Below are 14,122 nucleotides of genomic sequence, written 5' to 3'. Positions count from 1 at the left end.
GCTCCACTGTAGCATGCTAGCAATTTCCACTGTAGTAAGCTAGCAAGCTCCTCTGTTCTGCTAGTGACATCTTCTAGAGAAAGCTAGCGAGCTCTGCTGTAGTATGCTAGCGAGCTCCACCATAGCATGCTAGTGAGATCTTCTGGGGCAAGCTCCACTGTAAAACGCTAGCAGTTTCCACTGTAGCAAGCTAGCGAGCTCCACTGTAGCATGCTAATAGCCTCTTCTGTGGCAAGCTAGCAAGCTCCACTGTAGAACGCCAGCAATTTCCACTGTAGCAAGCTCCACTGTAGAACACTGATAAGCTCTGCTGTAACATGCTAGCAATCTCCTCTGTAGCATACTAGTGAGATCTTCTGTGGCAAGGTAACAAGCTCCACTGTAGAACGCTAGCAGTTTCCACTGAAGCAAGCTAGCGAGCTCCACTGTAGCATCCTAATAGCCTCTTCTGTAACATGCTAGCAAGCTCCACTGTAGAACGCCAGCAATTTCCACTGTAGCAAGCTCCACTATAGCATGCTAGCAATTTATGCTGTAGAAAGCTAGCAAGCTCCACTATAGGATGCAAATAAGCTCTGCTGCTAGCAATCTCCTCTGTAGCATACTAGTGAGATCTTCTGTGGCAAGCTAACAAGCTCCACTGTAGAACGCTAGTAATTTCCACTGTAGCAAGCTAGCGAGCTCCACTGTAGCATGCTAGCAAACTCCACTGTAGAACACTAATAAACTCTGCTGTAACATGCTAGCAAGCTCCTCTGTACCATGCTAGTGAGATATTCTAGAGCAAGCTAGCAAGTTCTGTTGTAGTATGCTAGTGAGCTCTGCTTTAGGATCCTAGCCAACTCCGCTGTAGCAAGCTAGAGAGCTCCACTCTATCAAGCTAGTGAGCTCCACTGTAGCAGGTTAACGAGCTCTGCTGTAGCATGCTAGCGAGCTGCACTGTAGCATGCTAGCGAGCTGCACTGTAGCATGCCAGCAAGTTCCAGTGTAACAAGCTAGTCAGCTTAAGTATACTATGCTAGCGAGCACCACTGTAGCATGCTAGTGACCTCTGCTGTAATATGCTAGCCAGCTCCTCTGTAGAATGCTAGTGAGATCTGCTATAACAAGCTAGGAAGCTCCGCTGTATCAAGCTAGGGAGCTCTAATGTAGCATGTTAGCAAGCTCCACTGTTACAAGCTAACAAGTTCAGCTGTAGAAAGCTAGCAAGCTCCACTGTAGAACACTAATAAGCTCTGCTGGATTATGGTAGCAAGCTCCTCTGTACCATGCTAGTGAGATATTCTAGAGCAAGCTAGCAAGTTCTGTTTTAGCATGCTAGTGAGCTCTGCTTTAGGATCCTAGCCAGCTCCTATGTGGCAAGCTAACGAGCTCCACTGTGGCATGCTAGCAAGTTCCAGTGTAGCAAGCAAGTCAGCTAAAGTATACTATGCTGGCGAGCACCACTGTAGCATGCTAGTGACCTCTGCTGTAATATGCTAGCCAGCTCCTCTGTAGAATGCTAGTGAGATCTGCTATAGCAAGCTAGCAAGCTCCGCTATATCAAGCTAGTGAGCTCCACTGTTACAAGCTAGGGAGCTCTAATGTAGCATGCTAGCAAGCTCCACTGTTCCAAGCTAGAAAGCTCCACTGTAGCAAGCTAGCCAGCTCCCCGACAGCGAGCTCTGCTGTATTGAGTAAGCTAGCGAGCTCTGCATTATCATGCTAGCGACCTCCTCCGTAGCAAGCTAGCAGGCCCTGCTGTCCACCAGGCATCTGGATAGTATAACGAGCCTACCCACTGAGTGTCCCTTAAGCTAATGTGGGCAAACACAGGTGGGGCCACCATGAAAACTGTGGACAAACCCATTTGGGGTCCACATTTTTTGCCCACTTTGAAACCATGTGGGGCCCACTTGGCCTTGCTGTCTGGGCTCCAGTCAACTGTAACAACCTTGATTCTACAAACTAACATTTGCTGACAGATCGGCTCATTCTGCAGGTTAAAATGTTTGCAAAATACATCAATGAACCCAAACTCTGACATTTCTATTTATAATTTATCATATAACCAGGAAAAAATGCAACTTTTGAACGCCAAGGGCAACAAATACAACAAATTACAAATTTGAAATCTTTTTTTTACTGGTTTAAAGGTTAAGTGATTATTTTTTTACTCCCCTGAGTTGCCTGGCAACAGGAAATTACCCATTGCGGCAGCTGGGAAACTATTTATGAGTTAGAAGTCCTACTTGGCCTCCACTCTGTGGGTCTTTAGGGAATGTGTCAGGCCCACTGGAAAACTTGACTCACTTTTTCATGGCTGCATGCGCTCAAGACATTTAAGAAAGAAAGCTCCACCCTCAGGATGACTGTCCCAAACACAAGAAACCGAACAAAGTAAATGGTATTTTCATCTCTTTTTGTTGCTCTTACAGGCAAAACTTTGATCTCCCTGATTAGTGACAAGGAGGAAACCCCTCTTTGTGGTGCGTCCAGATTGTTGACACATGTGCTCATGTTTAGAAGATATTTATGGGCTTCTCTAGCAGCATGTCTGCTTTCAGACATTCTTTTTCCATACACAATGCCACAGTTTCTCTGCTGGAGAAACAGAGTTGAAGACGTCCCACAGACCCAGAATACAAACACCGATTCATCCATTCATTGTTGCCCAATCGGGATAATTCATCCCACGCAGGCGGGCAAGTCTGAGCTTGGCGAGATAGGGCGTGAGAGGGGGAAACAGCACAGCCCACAACCTCCCAGGATAACTTTCATTGTGCAAACGTCTATCACTGATGAGGACATTTCAGCAGCAGGCATGTTCTGACAAACAGATAAGCGAAGCAATTTAAAAGATTTTTAGACTTTAAATGGCTTATGTGTGGCCTTTAGCGATGATCTTCGCCTAAAAGAACTCACATCCATTTCAAATAAATGAAAAAAAAGCCATAATACTGTGTTAAAGACTGATGAAAATAGTTGTTTTTGGTGTTTCTTGTAGCATTTTTCTAATAATAGAAGACAAATACAAAAGAAAATTTAGCTTAAAATTGCAATTCTGAGTACGTCTTTATTAAAATCGTTGTGAATCAGGAGCAAACGAAGAAATTACATCAGAAAAAGATTTTATTTGTGGCGATACATGTACTTGTGGATGACATTTATGAATGTGTTGATTTTCCTCATCCAAGCTGGATCTAAACTATACGTCTTCTATGGAGCTACTTTGGGGTCGATATTGTTTGAAACCCAAAAAAAAAAAAAAAAATTTGAAAAAAGTCTTTTATTTTATTTGGCCAAAAAAAGTGAAATGTCCAGAACGTTTTGCTATTCTAAAATAAACATAAGTGTTTTTTGGCTTCAAATGTTCAAATTTTTAGGTTTCAAAACTCAAATTTCAGTTTCAAAACTTTTTTTCAGTTTATACATTTTTTTTCACTTTCAGCTGTTTTAAAGAGAAAATAGCATTTTAAAAATATATATATTAAATAGTTTCTTTCTTTTAACTCAGATTCAAATGACTTCCTTTCAAAATAAAAGACGTCTGTAAAGTCTAATCCAGCAACAGTCGTTGTCGGTCGTGTAATATCAGCAGTGGTTAAAAAACAGTTTATTTTACTGTTTATGGCTGGAGCTCTTAGAACTCTTGAATTTGTTCAAAAGTAGAAAATACGCCTTATAATGAATTCTGTTTGTGTTTACTGACTTCCGACTGATTTTCTACGGTACATGGAGCTCAATATCTGTCAAAATGTTTTGCTACCAAGAAGGATTGATGGATTAAATTAGCATAATCAGAGTTGAACAAAGATTGAGTTAGTTTATTTAACATTTTTTTATATTTTCTTTTGATTTACTGTCACATTTTAAGATTAAAAACTTTATTTTTAATCACAGGGCTGCAACGGAAGGTTGTAAACCTCTGTTCTAGACGTTAAACTGCTTTTATATGAGTTTCTGTTTGTTGTTTTTGTGGCATTTTTCTTTTGTCAACCAACCAATTTTTTTGTCTACGTGTGTCAGGGGCGGAGCTAAGGGGGTGCAGCTGTATGGAGTGATTTTTGTGCCATATTATTGCAAGCAAAAGTCAAAATTTTGAGACCAAAATTTTCTAAGTTGTAAACAAAATGTTAGGCGTTACAAATAAAATATTTGATATTTGCTTTGAAAAACTTTTTTTTTTTTGCATTTGTAAACTTTTTTTTTCCAAAAGTCCACTTCGGTCTCCTAGCATTTGAGGCAGAGAAACCTGATTGGATAGAGTCTAGACCAATCAGCAGGCTGTTTGGGGGTGGCACAAAAGTAACGCTGAGAGAAAAAGTTGAACCCAAACCCAAAGATAGGGTGAGAGCGAGATGAGGCACTACACATCTAAAAAAAATTTTGCAAAAAAATTTTGCAAAATTTTTGCAAAATTTTTTTAAGAAAAAAAAGTTTGCAAACGCAAAAAATATTTTTAAAAAGATTTTTTTAAACATTGGAACACTTAATATTTTGTTTGCAACTTAGAAAATTTTAATCTCAAAACTGTGACTTTTGCTTGCAATATAGTGGCACAAATATCACTCCATATGTCTGCACCCCTCCCCAATTTTTGAGTCAACATTTGTCTGATTATTGATTAATATTAAGAAATTGCTCATCTTTAAACATCTTTAAACTAACAACAGCAATATTTTTGATTAAATAGATTAAATAAATATTTTTGTTACTTTAATTTGTCCCTCCCATGTGCTAGCTCCGCCCCCTATTTCCTAGAAACTCTTGTCTCAAACAAGTCATTTGCATTGTGGTTCAAGTCTCTCATCCCTGTAATCACCCAGTTACTCAAACAAAAACGAGGGATTAGCGTCTCAGCCCGAGTTGCACTTACATGTTTCTGCCGATGGTCTCATAGTCTTTCACAACCACCTCCAGGAAGGAGCCGGCGTCCAGCGGCGAGCCTTTCAGGTCAAACTCCAGCACCTACAACAGAGGAGTCCAGTCAGCTCCGGGATTAATGAATGCTGGGAAATTTTGATTACTGTGACGGTCATGTGATGTTTACAGCAGTGACAGTGGGAATAACCCAATCAGTGAAGCTGTGTGATGCGTTCAATTCGTGATTAAAAATCAATGGATTTGTCACAAGCATGTGTGTATAATGGCATTTACCTCATTCCATACAGGATTCAGTTCATTGTTAATCGATTTGGTTTTCTTCTTGTCATCTGAAAGTTAGATCATGAAGAGACACTTAAACACAAAATCTTTAGCATATTTTAACTTTTCAATGTAATTCTAGTAGATTTTGACTCCTTCAAAATCTACTAGAATTGCATTGATCGTCCAAACAATTAAAAAATTACAGTAAATCAAAGAACATAAACATTGAATCTTAGGTGTCAAAGGGTTAAAATCATATTATTTAATTAAAAATACACACGTTTTTTGATTACACGGACAGATGGAGGTTCTGCAATTGAAGATGCTGCTTTAAAAAATGGTAAAAAAAAACTCCTATATGATGAAATCAGATATTTGCAAAAACTGAAATACTGCAATAGCTGAAGGCTACCATAATACTAGTACTTGTATCATCTTTTCCCATGAAATCATTTGTACTCCGTACTCCACACAGCCACTCCCCAAATCCCATTTACTGCCATTATATCCAGACATTCTGCATTTAAAATCCAATTTAACATCAGAAATACAATCTACAGGGTATTTTTTCATGATTTTAAATGTAAAAGTAGTAGTTTTATTTTATTAATTATACTTGAGTATAAGTACAAGTATGGCAAATATACTATATATCATGTATAGTATAGAACAAATACTTCTTCAGACTAAATTGAAGCCTTTTAAGCTTACTATGAATACATACAAAGTACTCACTTTAGTATAGTACATTTAAAGAGTACTTTTATACCCACAGTTGAAAAGTATCTGGAAGATTTTTTTTGTTTAAATATTCCATCAAGTTCAAAAATAAATTCAAAATAAAGGATTTTTTTTTTTAACTTACCTTTAAATATGACTGTGGCAATCGGGTCAGGACTCCCCAGTTTCTTCTTGGGGAGTCCTTTGGCTGACTCCACGACCACCCGCAGCATTTCACACCAACTTATTCAACAACAACTCCAGGAACTTCAAGTTTAGAAAGAATACAAATAATGAAAAATAAAAAAATGAGATGTCTACAGCAGAGAGTCGAACTGCTGCTGCTTCATCATTAGTAGGACAGAGAGGGAGGAGGAGGAGGAGGAGGAGGAGGAGGAGGAGGAGGAGGACCGCTCACGGGTATGTGATTAAGTCTGAGCCTGAACTGAACATCCATGCCAACGGGGCGGGCTTTAAAAACAGGAAATAGTTCCTGTTCCACGAAAAAAATGCGTTTTCTTCACGATTTTAAGTTTTTTTTAATAGAATAAATAAAAGGACAAAGATATAAAAAGTTATAAAAGTTGAAAAGTTGACTAAGTTTGTTGCGGCGCTGTCTTTGCGCCCTCTGGTGGCTAAATTGGGTAGAGCAGACTAAAGAACAATCTACAAGTTACTTCCAAACTGAAATACAGTACTTAATAATTCAATTTAAAATTAATATTTTATTTTATAATGCGTGACTTAATTTAAAGTTACTTTATTTGTCATTCCTGTAGAAGAGTTGGATATAAAACATTATAAAAAAGAGGTGATACAGTTTGATACTACAAGTTAAAACCCAAAAAACGTGTTTTTAGTGTAATGGATCCAAAGAGAGATCCACTGAAAGACTGACTTTTAGCTTTAGTCCATAAAACAACGAAATGTAAATACACTAAATAAGATAACTGTGGTCTTTTTGTCTCAGAAACAATCAAAAAATAGGAGAAAATTAGTTTGGGGTTAAACCAACTTATAGGAACACTCAAATTAAATTAAATTAAATTAAATTAAAATAAAATAAAATACATTTAAATTAAATTAAATTAAATTAAATTAAATTAAATTAAATTAAATTAAATTAAATTAAATTAAATTAAAATAAAATAAAATAAAATAAAATAAAATAAAATAAATTTAATTTAAACTAAATTAAATTAAATTAAATTAAAATAAAATAAAATACACTTAAATTAAATTAAAATAAAATAAAATAAAATAAAATAAAATAAATTTAAATTAAATTAAATTAAAAATAAATCAATCTAGAAAATAAAATTAGAAATTAAAATAAAATAAAATACTCTTTTTATAAAATGTTTACATGTTTTCTGTGCAACAAATTGAAAAAAACCATGTCATTCCTTCATTCTATTTTTTTGTATAGGGTAAATTATTATGAAAATCTGGAATATTATTACAATAAATCTTTTCTGAATGTAGTTTCTAATACAATGAAGGTAAAAAAAAAATATATGCATTCCTTCAATAAATAATAGAAAATAATAATAATAATATTAAATAGTAATTCATTGGGTTAAATAATTTTTCTGGTCTGTTTTACATGATTAAGTTAATTTTTTTTTTTTTTTATAAAAACAGATTCCTTCTTATAGTTTTTGAAAAAGACTTCCTGCTTTAAATTTGATCACTTCGTCATTTCATTTGTTATGGTCAAATTTGTGTAAACTGAGTAAATTCCTGAATGTTTTAGTTTTTTTTATTTAATTTTTTAAAATCCAAATTATAATAAGTATTCGCTTTCTTAAATCCTATCATTCAAAACAAACTTTTATCGTCTTTTAAGACTAATAACTGCAGCACAGACCGCTCAGTTACATGTTTAGACTCAAACTCAAAGTAAAAAGGGAAACTAGTTCTTCATATTAGTCAAAAATCAGTCAAAATCAGTTAATTTCGTTAGTGTTTTTGTAACAGAGAAGCTCTGAACTCGTCAAAGAACTCGACGTGTCTGAACAGTTCTTGTTGTTGCTGCAGTTACTGATCTCATCTCCTTTGGGTCATGAATGTTTGGCCTCTTTCAATCAGTAACTCGGTCAGGACTTGTCTGTGACTCTGGAGCCCCCCAGCAGAAATCCTTCAGCCCGTCGTCGTCCTGTTGACTTTCTCTGTTTGGTTTCAGTTCCTGATGGATAGCTCCAGGATCAGCGAGTGAGGACATTCCTTTGCTGTCTGTGGACAACAGGTTTTGTTTAAGGTCGACGTGACGCAGAGAACTGGAGCGAGACAAAAGCTCCGCATCAGAATCTTTTATTTTTTGCTAAATATTATTGTATATTGTAATTTTTGATCTATAATCTTGAAGACTTTGAGATTAGTATGGCTAATTTAAGGAAGAATCTATGGATGCTCTATGAGACGGAGGTTCAATATTGCAGATTTCGGTGAGTTTCATGTAACTTTTTTTTAGATAAAACAAGATGAGATCACTTTAAATGTCGCAGTCTGCAAGTAGAATAAGATTGAAGTTGTTACCATATCAGTGCAAAAAATGTAGAATATGATAACAATGTAATAAAATAAAAACATGTCTGTTATCTGCAAAAAAATGTGCTAAATAAATTCATGTTTGATACATTCGACGTGCTTTTGACAGCAATGAGGTAAGAAAAGTAATAAAGAATAAATACATAAATCAACATATACTGTAACTTTATAGCCAAAAAAATGGAACAATCTAAATTAAGCAATCGAAGAAACCAAATTACCTTCAAAAAATGTATTTAAAAAGATTCAGAAATACAGTAAACTGAGGATGTTTAAGACTTAGAAAATCAGAAAAATACAAATATTGAAATTTTCTGGTTTCATTTTTAGTTATTCTACTTAGATTTCAACCACAAAGCTACATGCTATATTGCAGAAATGTATAAATAAAACACCTTAAAATGCCTTTTTGTATGATGACTATTTTGTATATGCAAATTAATTTATTTTTCTTTATTATTCTAAAATTTGTTCATCCAAATAAATGAAAAAGGGTCAGAAAAACCGGCTTCCTCCTTTCTGTTCCCTTTCATTTCCTCTCTATAAGAACTTGATTAAGATTATTTGTTTATGTTGATTTGTTGAATTAAAACAAGTAAAAAAAATAAGTGAAATAAAAAAAAAAAAGATTTTAAATTAAAAAATCTTATTTTGAGTGTATTTTGGTAGTTTTTCCACATGGGGGCGCCACACTCATTTCCACAAACCAGCTTTTGTTATCAAATTTCTCTGATTTTTTTACATCAGTCCTAAAGAGACAAGCAAGACTTTAGTTTGGTATCAACTCAAAAGTGACTCTAAAGGAGATCAAATTAAAATGTTGTACTTTCTCAAACTGCTTATATACATATTAGGTGGTACAAAGTGGCAGGATCTTCTCCTAAATCGATTTCAGGGACACTTTGTGTCTTATAAACTTTACCTTCTGCTGACATGAACATTTTTCCATCATTTCGGTGCAGTGATCCAGCGTCTGGTGCCAGTCCTGCAGAGAAACTCGACCTCGAGCTGCTCCAGCGACTCCTGGACGCGTTCAAGTCTCCAAAAGCTGGAGTCCAGTCAAACATGTCGAAAGGAAGGAGCGGCGGTCCAGACCAAGAGTCTGGAATGAAGCTGGAAGAATTCAAGAAGTCACTGAGTTCTGAAGACTTATGGGTGGAAAAACTGTTCAGCGAGGTGAACAGAACCAAGTTTTGGCTTCGGAACCATAATGAACTAGTTGCATTACCTGCAATGATGCTAGTGTGAATCCCTGTGTGAAGCTTTTTGCTGAAAATGCTGAAAAGTTTAATTACTGAAGGGATTTGCTGAAAATGCAAAAGCTATCTGCAAAAATGTTAAATTTGCTAAAAGACTGGAAATTCTGTTAAATAACTACGAAAGAGCGCTGAAGTTGACCTAAATTTCTAAAAAAAAAAATTGTAGTAAAATTGCTTAAAAATGAGCTAAACTCTAAATTAGCCAACAAAAGCTAGCTTGTTGCTTAAAAACTAGCTAAACATATAAATAGCCTTAATTTCCTCATTAAACTAAATTAGTCAAAAATGTTAGCCTGTTACTAAAATAAAAGCTAAACTCTAGATTATCCTAAAAAAAAAGTAGATAACAAATCAGCCAAAACGTTAGCATGTTGCTCAAATATTAGCTAAACTCCAAATTAACATAAAACAACCTCAGTCGATGCAAAATTAGCCAAGCTAGCATATAGCTTCTATACAAACTGAACTCCAAAAGAGCCGAAAATTCCTCAGTAAAGTAAATTAGTCAAAAACGTTAGCCTGTTGCTTAAATGGTAGCTAAACTCTAGATTAGCCTAAAAACAGTAGATAACAAAATACTCAAATAACGTTAGCATGTTGCTCAAATATTAGCTTAACTCCAAAGTAGCATAAAAAAAACTCAACAGAGGCCAAATAAGCCCAAAAAGCTAGCACATTGCTTAAGTACTAGCTAAACTCAAAAATAGCCTAAAATTCCTTAGTGAACTAAATTAGCCAAATACTTTAGCTGGTTGCTAAAATAGAAGCTAAACTCTAAATTAACCTAAAAAAACCCCAGTAGATAACAAATTAGTCAAAAACGTTAGCATGTTGCTAAAATATTAGCTAAACTCCAAAATAGCATAGAAATACTCAGCAGAGGCCAAACTATCCCAAAAAGCTAGCACGTTGCTTAAGTACTAGCTAAACTAAAAAATAGCCTAAAATTCCTTAGTAAACTAAATTAGCCAAAAACGTTAGCTGGTTGCTAAAATAGAAGCTAAATTCTTAACTAACCTAAAAAAAAAAAAAAAAAACAGTTGATAACAAATTAGCAAAAAACGTTAGCATGTTGCTAAAATATTAGCTAAACTCCAAAATAGCATAAAAACACCTCAGTAGATAAGTCACCAATATGTGCTAGCATAATATAACAGCTCAAAATTACTATTAAAGATGAAAACACAAGAATATATTTAAAGGCTTGGTGATAATCTTAAAAATTGTGCCTAATATTTTGAAAAATCTAAAGTTCATAATAAATAAAAGTACAGTAATGTCCTGAACAAGCTGAACGTTTTGATACCAAGATTGCTGAAATCACTGAAAGTGTGATTGATTTTTACTTGGCAAAAATGTATAGAATGAAGCAGGAGAATCATCGTAGTATGAATGCTTACCAAACATTCACACAATAATTCCCAGTTCAGTTCAGCATCCAGTCAGCTGGTGTGAACTCCGAACTCTCAAAATCTATTTCCCTCCTTAGATTGACATCAGCCGCTCTGGGGAAGTAACATGGCAGCAGCTGTGTTCTTATTTACTTCAAGAGTACGAAGAAAGACAGCGAGCGTCCAATCCCCGAGCTGCTGTGCTGGACGTCCATCCACAGTTCACACACTGCTCCCAGAACAAGGTAACTCTACGGTCACAGAGGAGTTACGGAGCGGAAGACACATTTACTGTACTAATTCAAAGTGCTTTACATGAAACATTAAAATACACATTTAAACATATCAAAGCGGTGATCTTAAAAATAAATAAATAAATAAAACGGAATTTAAAATTAGAAAGACATTGAATTGTGCGCAACTGAGCAACAAGCTAGCTTTATGGGGGGCTAATTGGGCCCCTAATTAATTTTTTATGCTAGTTTAAAGTTTAGCTAATATTTTAGCAATATGCTAACATTTTTTGCTTATTGTTAACTACTGGAGTTTTTAATGCTAATTAAGAGTTTAGCTAATATTTTAACAATATGCTAACATTTTTTGCTTGTTCATTACTCGAGTTTTAAGGCTAATTTCGAGTTTAGCTTTTATTTTAGAAACATGCTAACATTTTTCGCTTATTGTTAACTACTGGAGTTTTTATGCTAATTTAGAATTTAGCTAATATGTTAGCAATATGCTAACATTTTTTGCTTATTGTTAACTACTGGAGTTTTTATGCTGATTCAGAGTTTAGCTTTTACTTTAGCAAAATGCTAACATTTTGACTGATTTAATTTACTGAGGATTTTTATGCTAAATTAGAGCTTAGCTAGTAATTAAGCAACAAGCTAGCGGTTTTTACTAATTTGGCCTCAACTTAAGGCAAAAAATGTTTTTAAAAAATCGCATTTTGAGAAATGCTAGTTTCTTTTTAGATTTCTGCTTTTTTTTTAGTCCCTAAAATAAGACATAATTTATATTTATAAAAAAAATTATAATAAATACGGATATGAATGCAAATCCAAAATTTTTTTAAAGGCTATGCGGCTCCTTCTAGGTTACGACCAGTAGAAAACGAGCCCAAATGGTCCAACCAAATGAACTTAAAGTGCTGGCAGCTGTGCACCACTCCTCAGGTGAGTGGGCGGAGCCTCCAGGAGAAGCTACAGCCAGAAAATTAAACAAAAACGGCCAGATTGTGTAATAAAGTTAATGTTTTTGTTTCATCCGTCTGTTGTGTGTGTTCCGTCTTCTCAGCGGGAGCCAACGGTCCGAATCCTTCCCATTTCCCAGCAACCTCCACTCCGCTACGTCACTGTCAGTACAGGAGGTCACATCACCGTCTGGAGCAGCAGCCTGCGCATCCTCAAAACCTCCACGGTGAGCAACATTCAACGATTCCGTCCAATCCCGTCAGACAGAAGCACCACGCTCTCCTTCTCCCGTCCACACCAGATATCCGGAGATCCGGCTCACTCGAGCGGGTTCAGAGGCCGGGTCACCGACGCTGCCTACATGAGAGGCTGCCACAGGGTTGCCATGGTGACGGACCACGGGGATGCACACTTTATCAGAGTTTCTCCGACTGACGTTTTTGAGGATGTCCATCTTTTTGGTAAATTTGTGAAAACTGAAATGTTTTTTAGTAATAATAATAACACTGATTGTATGATCTGTGGTTTCAGGGTTCCACTGTGCTCTCACAGCGGTTTGTTTTGGGTTTGACTCTCAGGTAGGATTTTTGGAAACGTTCAACCAACGTTTGACTCGCAGGCAATGAATTCGTCACTTTAATCCAAGCGGTTTTCCCTCCGAGCGCCCCCCACTGCTGCTCCTGGGGGATGAAAGAGGAGGAGTTCACTTGATGTGGTTTCTGAACGTATCTAAAGGCCTTTTTAAGAAAGCATCCAAGAAAGAAAAAGGCCCACGAAGAATACTTTTCTCAGTAGGTGTTTTCGTTTGTGCTATTTCGGTTCAAGGGCTTCTCACAAAAACAGAGGAACTTTGAGCTGCCGCTGTACTTTTCTCCATTTTCTTATCTCCGAAGGACCTTGATGAACACGACCACATGGTCTCCTATCGTCACATCGCCAACATCCACAGAGACGCGGTCAACCGGCTGATGTTTGACCCCGGTGCTGATGTCATCATGACCTCGTCGGAGAGCGAAACCTCGTCTGTGGTCTTTACGAAGGTGTCAGTGAAGCAGGAGACATATATTTGGAAATTTAGCCAGGTAATTTACATCATAGTAGAGTTAAATTCTGGACATTTGGAATTTATTTTGAATAAATTAAAAGGCGTTTTGGGTCACGGTGACCCTGAACGAACAGTTTAAACCTTCAGTTTGAAGTCAGTTAATCATTTATAGTCTTTTAATGAGTTATAGCATTTTTTCATAATTAACTTGTTTTTTTCCTAAAGAACAATTTAAGACTGCAAAAAAAAATTAGTAAAATGTATATTTAACAACAAACCTTCTTATAAAATTTTATATCCAGAACAAGGAGAAACACAAACAGGAAAATTAAGATAAAAAAGACCAACTGTTGGATATAATTACTTAAAACTCAATATTATACAGCCCAATATTTGGTATTTTTTGCTAGTTTTAAGCAAACATATATATATATATTTTTTTTGTAGATTTAATTGTAGTTGGTTTTGATTATAGTGACAAAAAAGTTAGTGTAATAAATATAAATGATTAATTTTAGAACAAAATGTGAATAAAATGAATAATTTGAGCACAAATTGGTCCATTTCAATAAAATCTCTTAATTTCTAAAACTAGATCTTATTATTAGAATATATTTCTACAGTTTTGTTCCCAAAATAAATGCCTGTCTAACATCTATTCAGCTTTAAAATAACATCCTTAAAATTAAACCAGTGCAATTTGAGTTTTTGTTTTTTTATCTTAAATCCTTTTTTTCTATTGTCAAGAGTTTGAAGCAGAAGCATTGTGAGTTATTTTAATAATAATTTCACTGTTTCTAGATCTTCTTAATGAGACAGTAAAAGTTCTAA

The 14,122-nt window shown here is 35.5% G+C and overlaps 2 protein-coding genes and 1 long non-coding RNA gene across 5 annotated transcripts in view; 1 reads left to right on the top strand and 2 right to left on the bottom strand.

The window, feature by feature from the left end:
- LOC112154378 (myoferlin) overlaps nt 1–6,384 on the bottom strand; it is a gene marked incomplete in the record, with an annotated part of 59,532 nt that extends 53,148 nt beyond the window's left edge. The window contains 3 exon segments of the mRNA XM_036217190.1: nt 4,859–4,950; nt 5,140–5,195; nt 5,996–6,384. Coding sequence (XP_036073083.1) covers nt 4,859–4,950; nt 5,140–5,195; nt 5,996–6,083 — 236 coding nt within the window.
- Nucleotides 6,385–7,948: 1,564 nt separating this feature from the next.
- Nucleotides 7,949–11,177, bottom strand: LOC112154042. The gene is made up of 3 exons (XR_002920592.1): nt 11,060–11,177; nt 9,323–9,513; nt 7,949–8,085 (listed from the first exon to the last, which is right to left on the bottom strand). It is a non-coding gene; the product is annotated as an uncharacterized LOC112154042 (long non-coding RNA).
- Nucleotides 8,059–14,122, top strand: part of LOC112154041 (WD repeat-containing protein 49) — a 13,964-nt gene continuing 7,900 nt past the window's right edge. Inside the window, exons 1-8 of one of the 3 annotated variants that reach the window (XM_024284630.2) lie at nt 8,059–8,297; nt 9,363–9,576; nt 11,149–11,295; nt 12,350–12,472; nt 12,548–12,707; nt 12,778–12,824; nt 12,909–13,037; nt 13,140–13,328. In XM_024284630.2, the coding sequence (XP_024140398.2) occupies nt 8,233–8,297; nt 9,363–9,576; nt 11,149–11,295; nt 12,350–12,472; nt 12,548–12,707; nt 12,778–12,824; nt 12,909–13,037; nt 13,140–13,328 (1,074 nt within the window). In that variant the 5' untranslated portion in view covers nt 8,059–8,232. Of the gene's footprint in view, nt 8,298–9,362; nt 9,577–11,148; nt 11,296–12,149; nt 12,229–12,349; nt 12,473–12,547; nt 12,708–12,777; nt 12,825–12,908; nt 13,038–13,139; nt 13,329–14,122 lie in introns of those variants that run through there. The other 2 variants (XM_036217178.1, XM_036217179.1) reach the window with 2 other exon arrangements.

Source organism: Oryzias melastigma, linkage group LG19 (genome assembly GCF_002922805.2).
Source record: "Oryzias melastigma strain HK-1 linkage group LG19, ASM292280v2, whole genome shotgun sequence".
Lineage (NCBI taxonomy): Eukaryota > Metazoa > Chordata > Actinopteri > Beloniformes > Adrianichthyidae > Oryzias > Oryzias melastigma.
The sequence above is the reverse complement of the archived record's forward strand: the minus strand, read 5'-3'. Positions and strand labels throughout refer to the sequence as shown.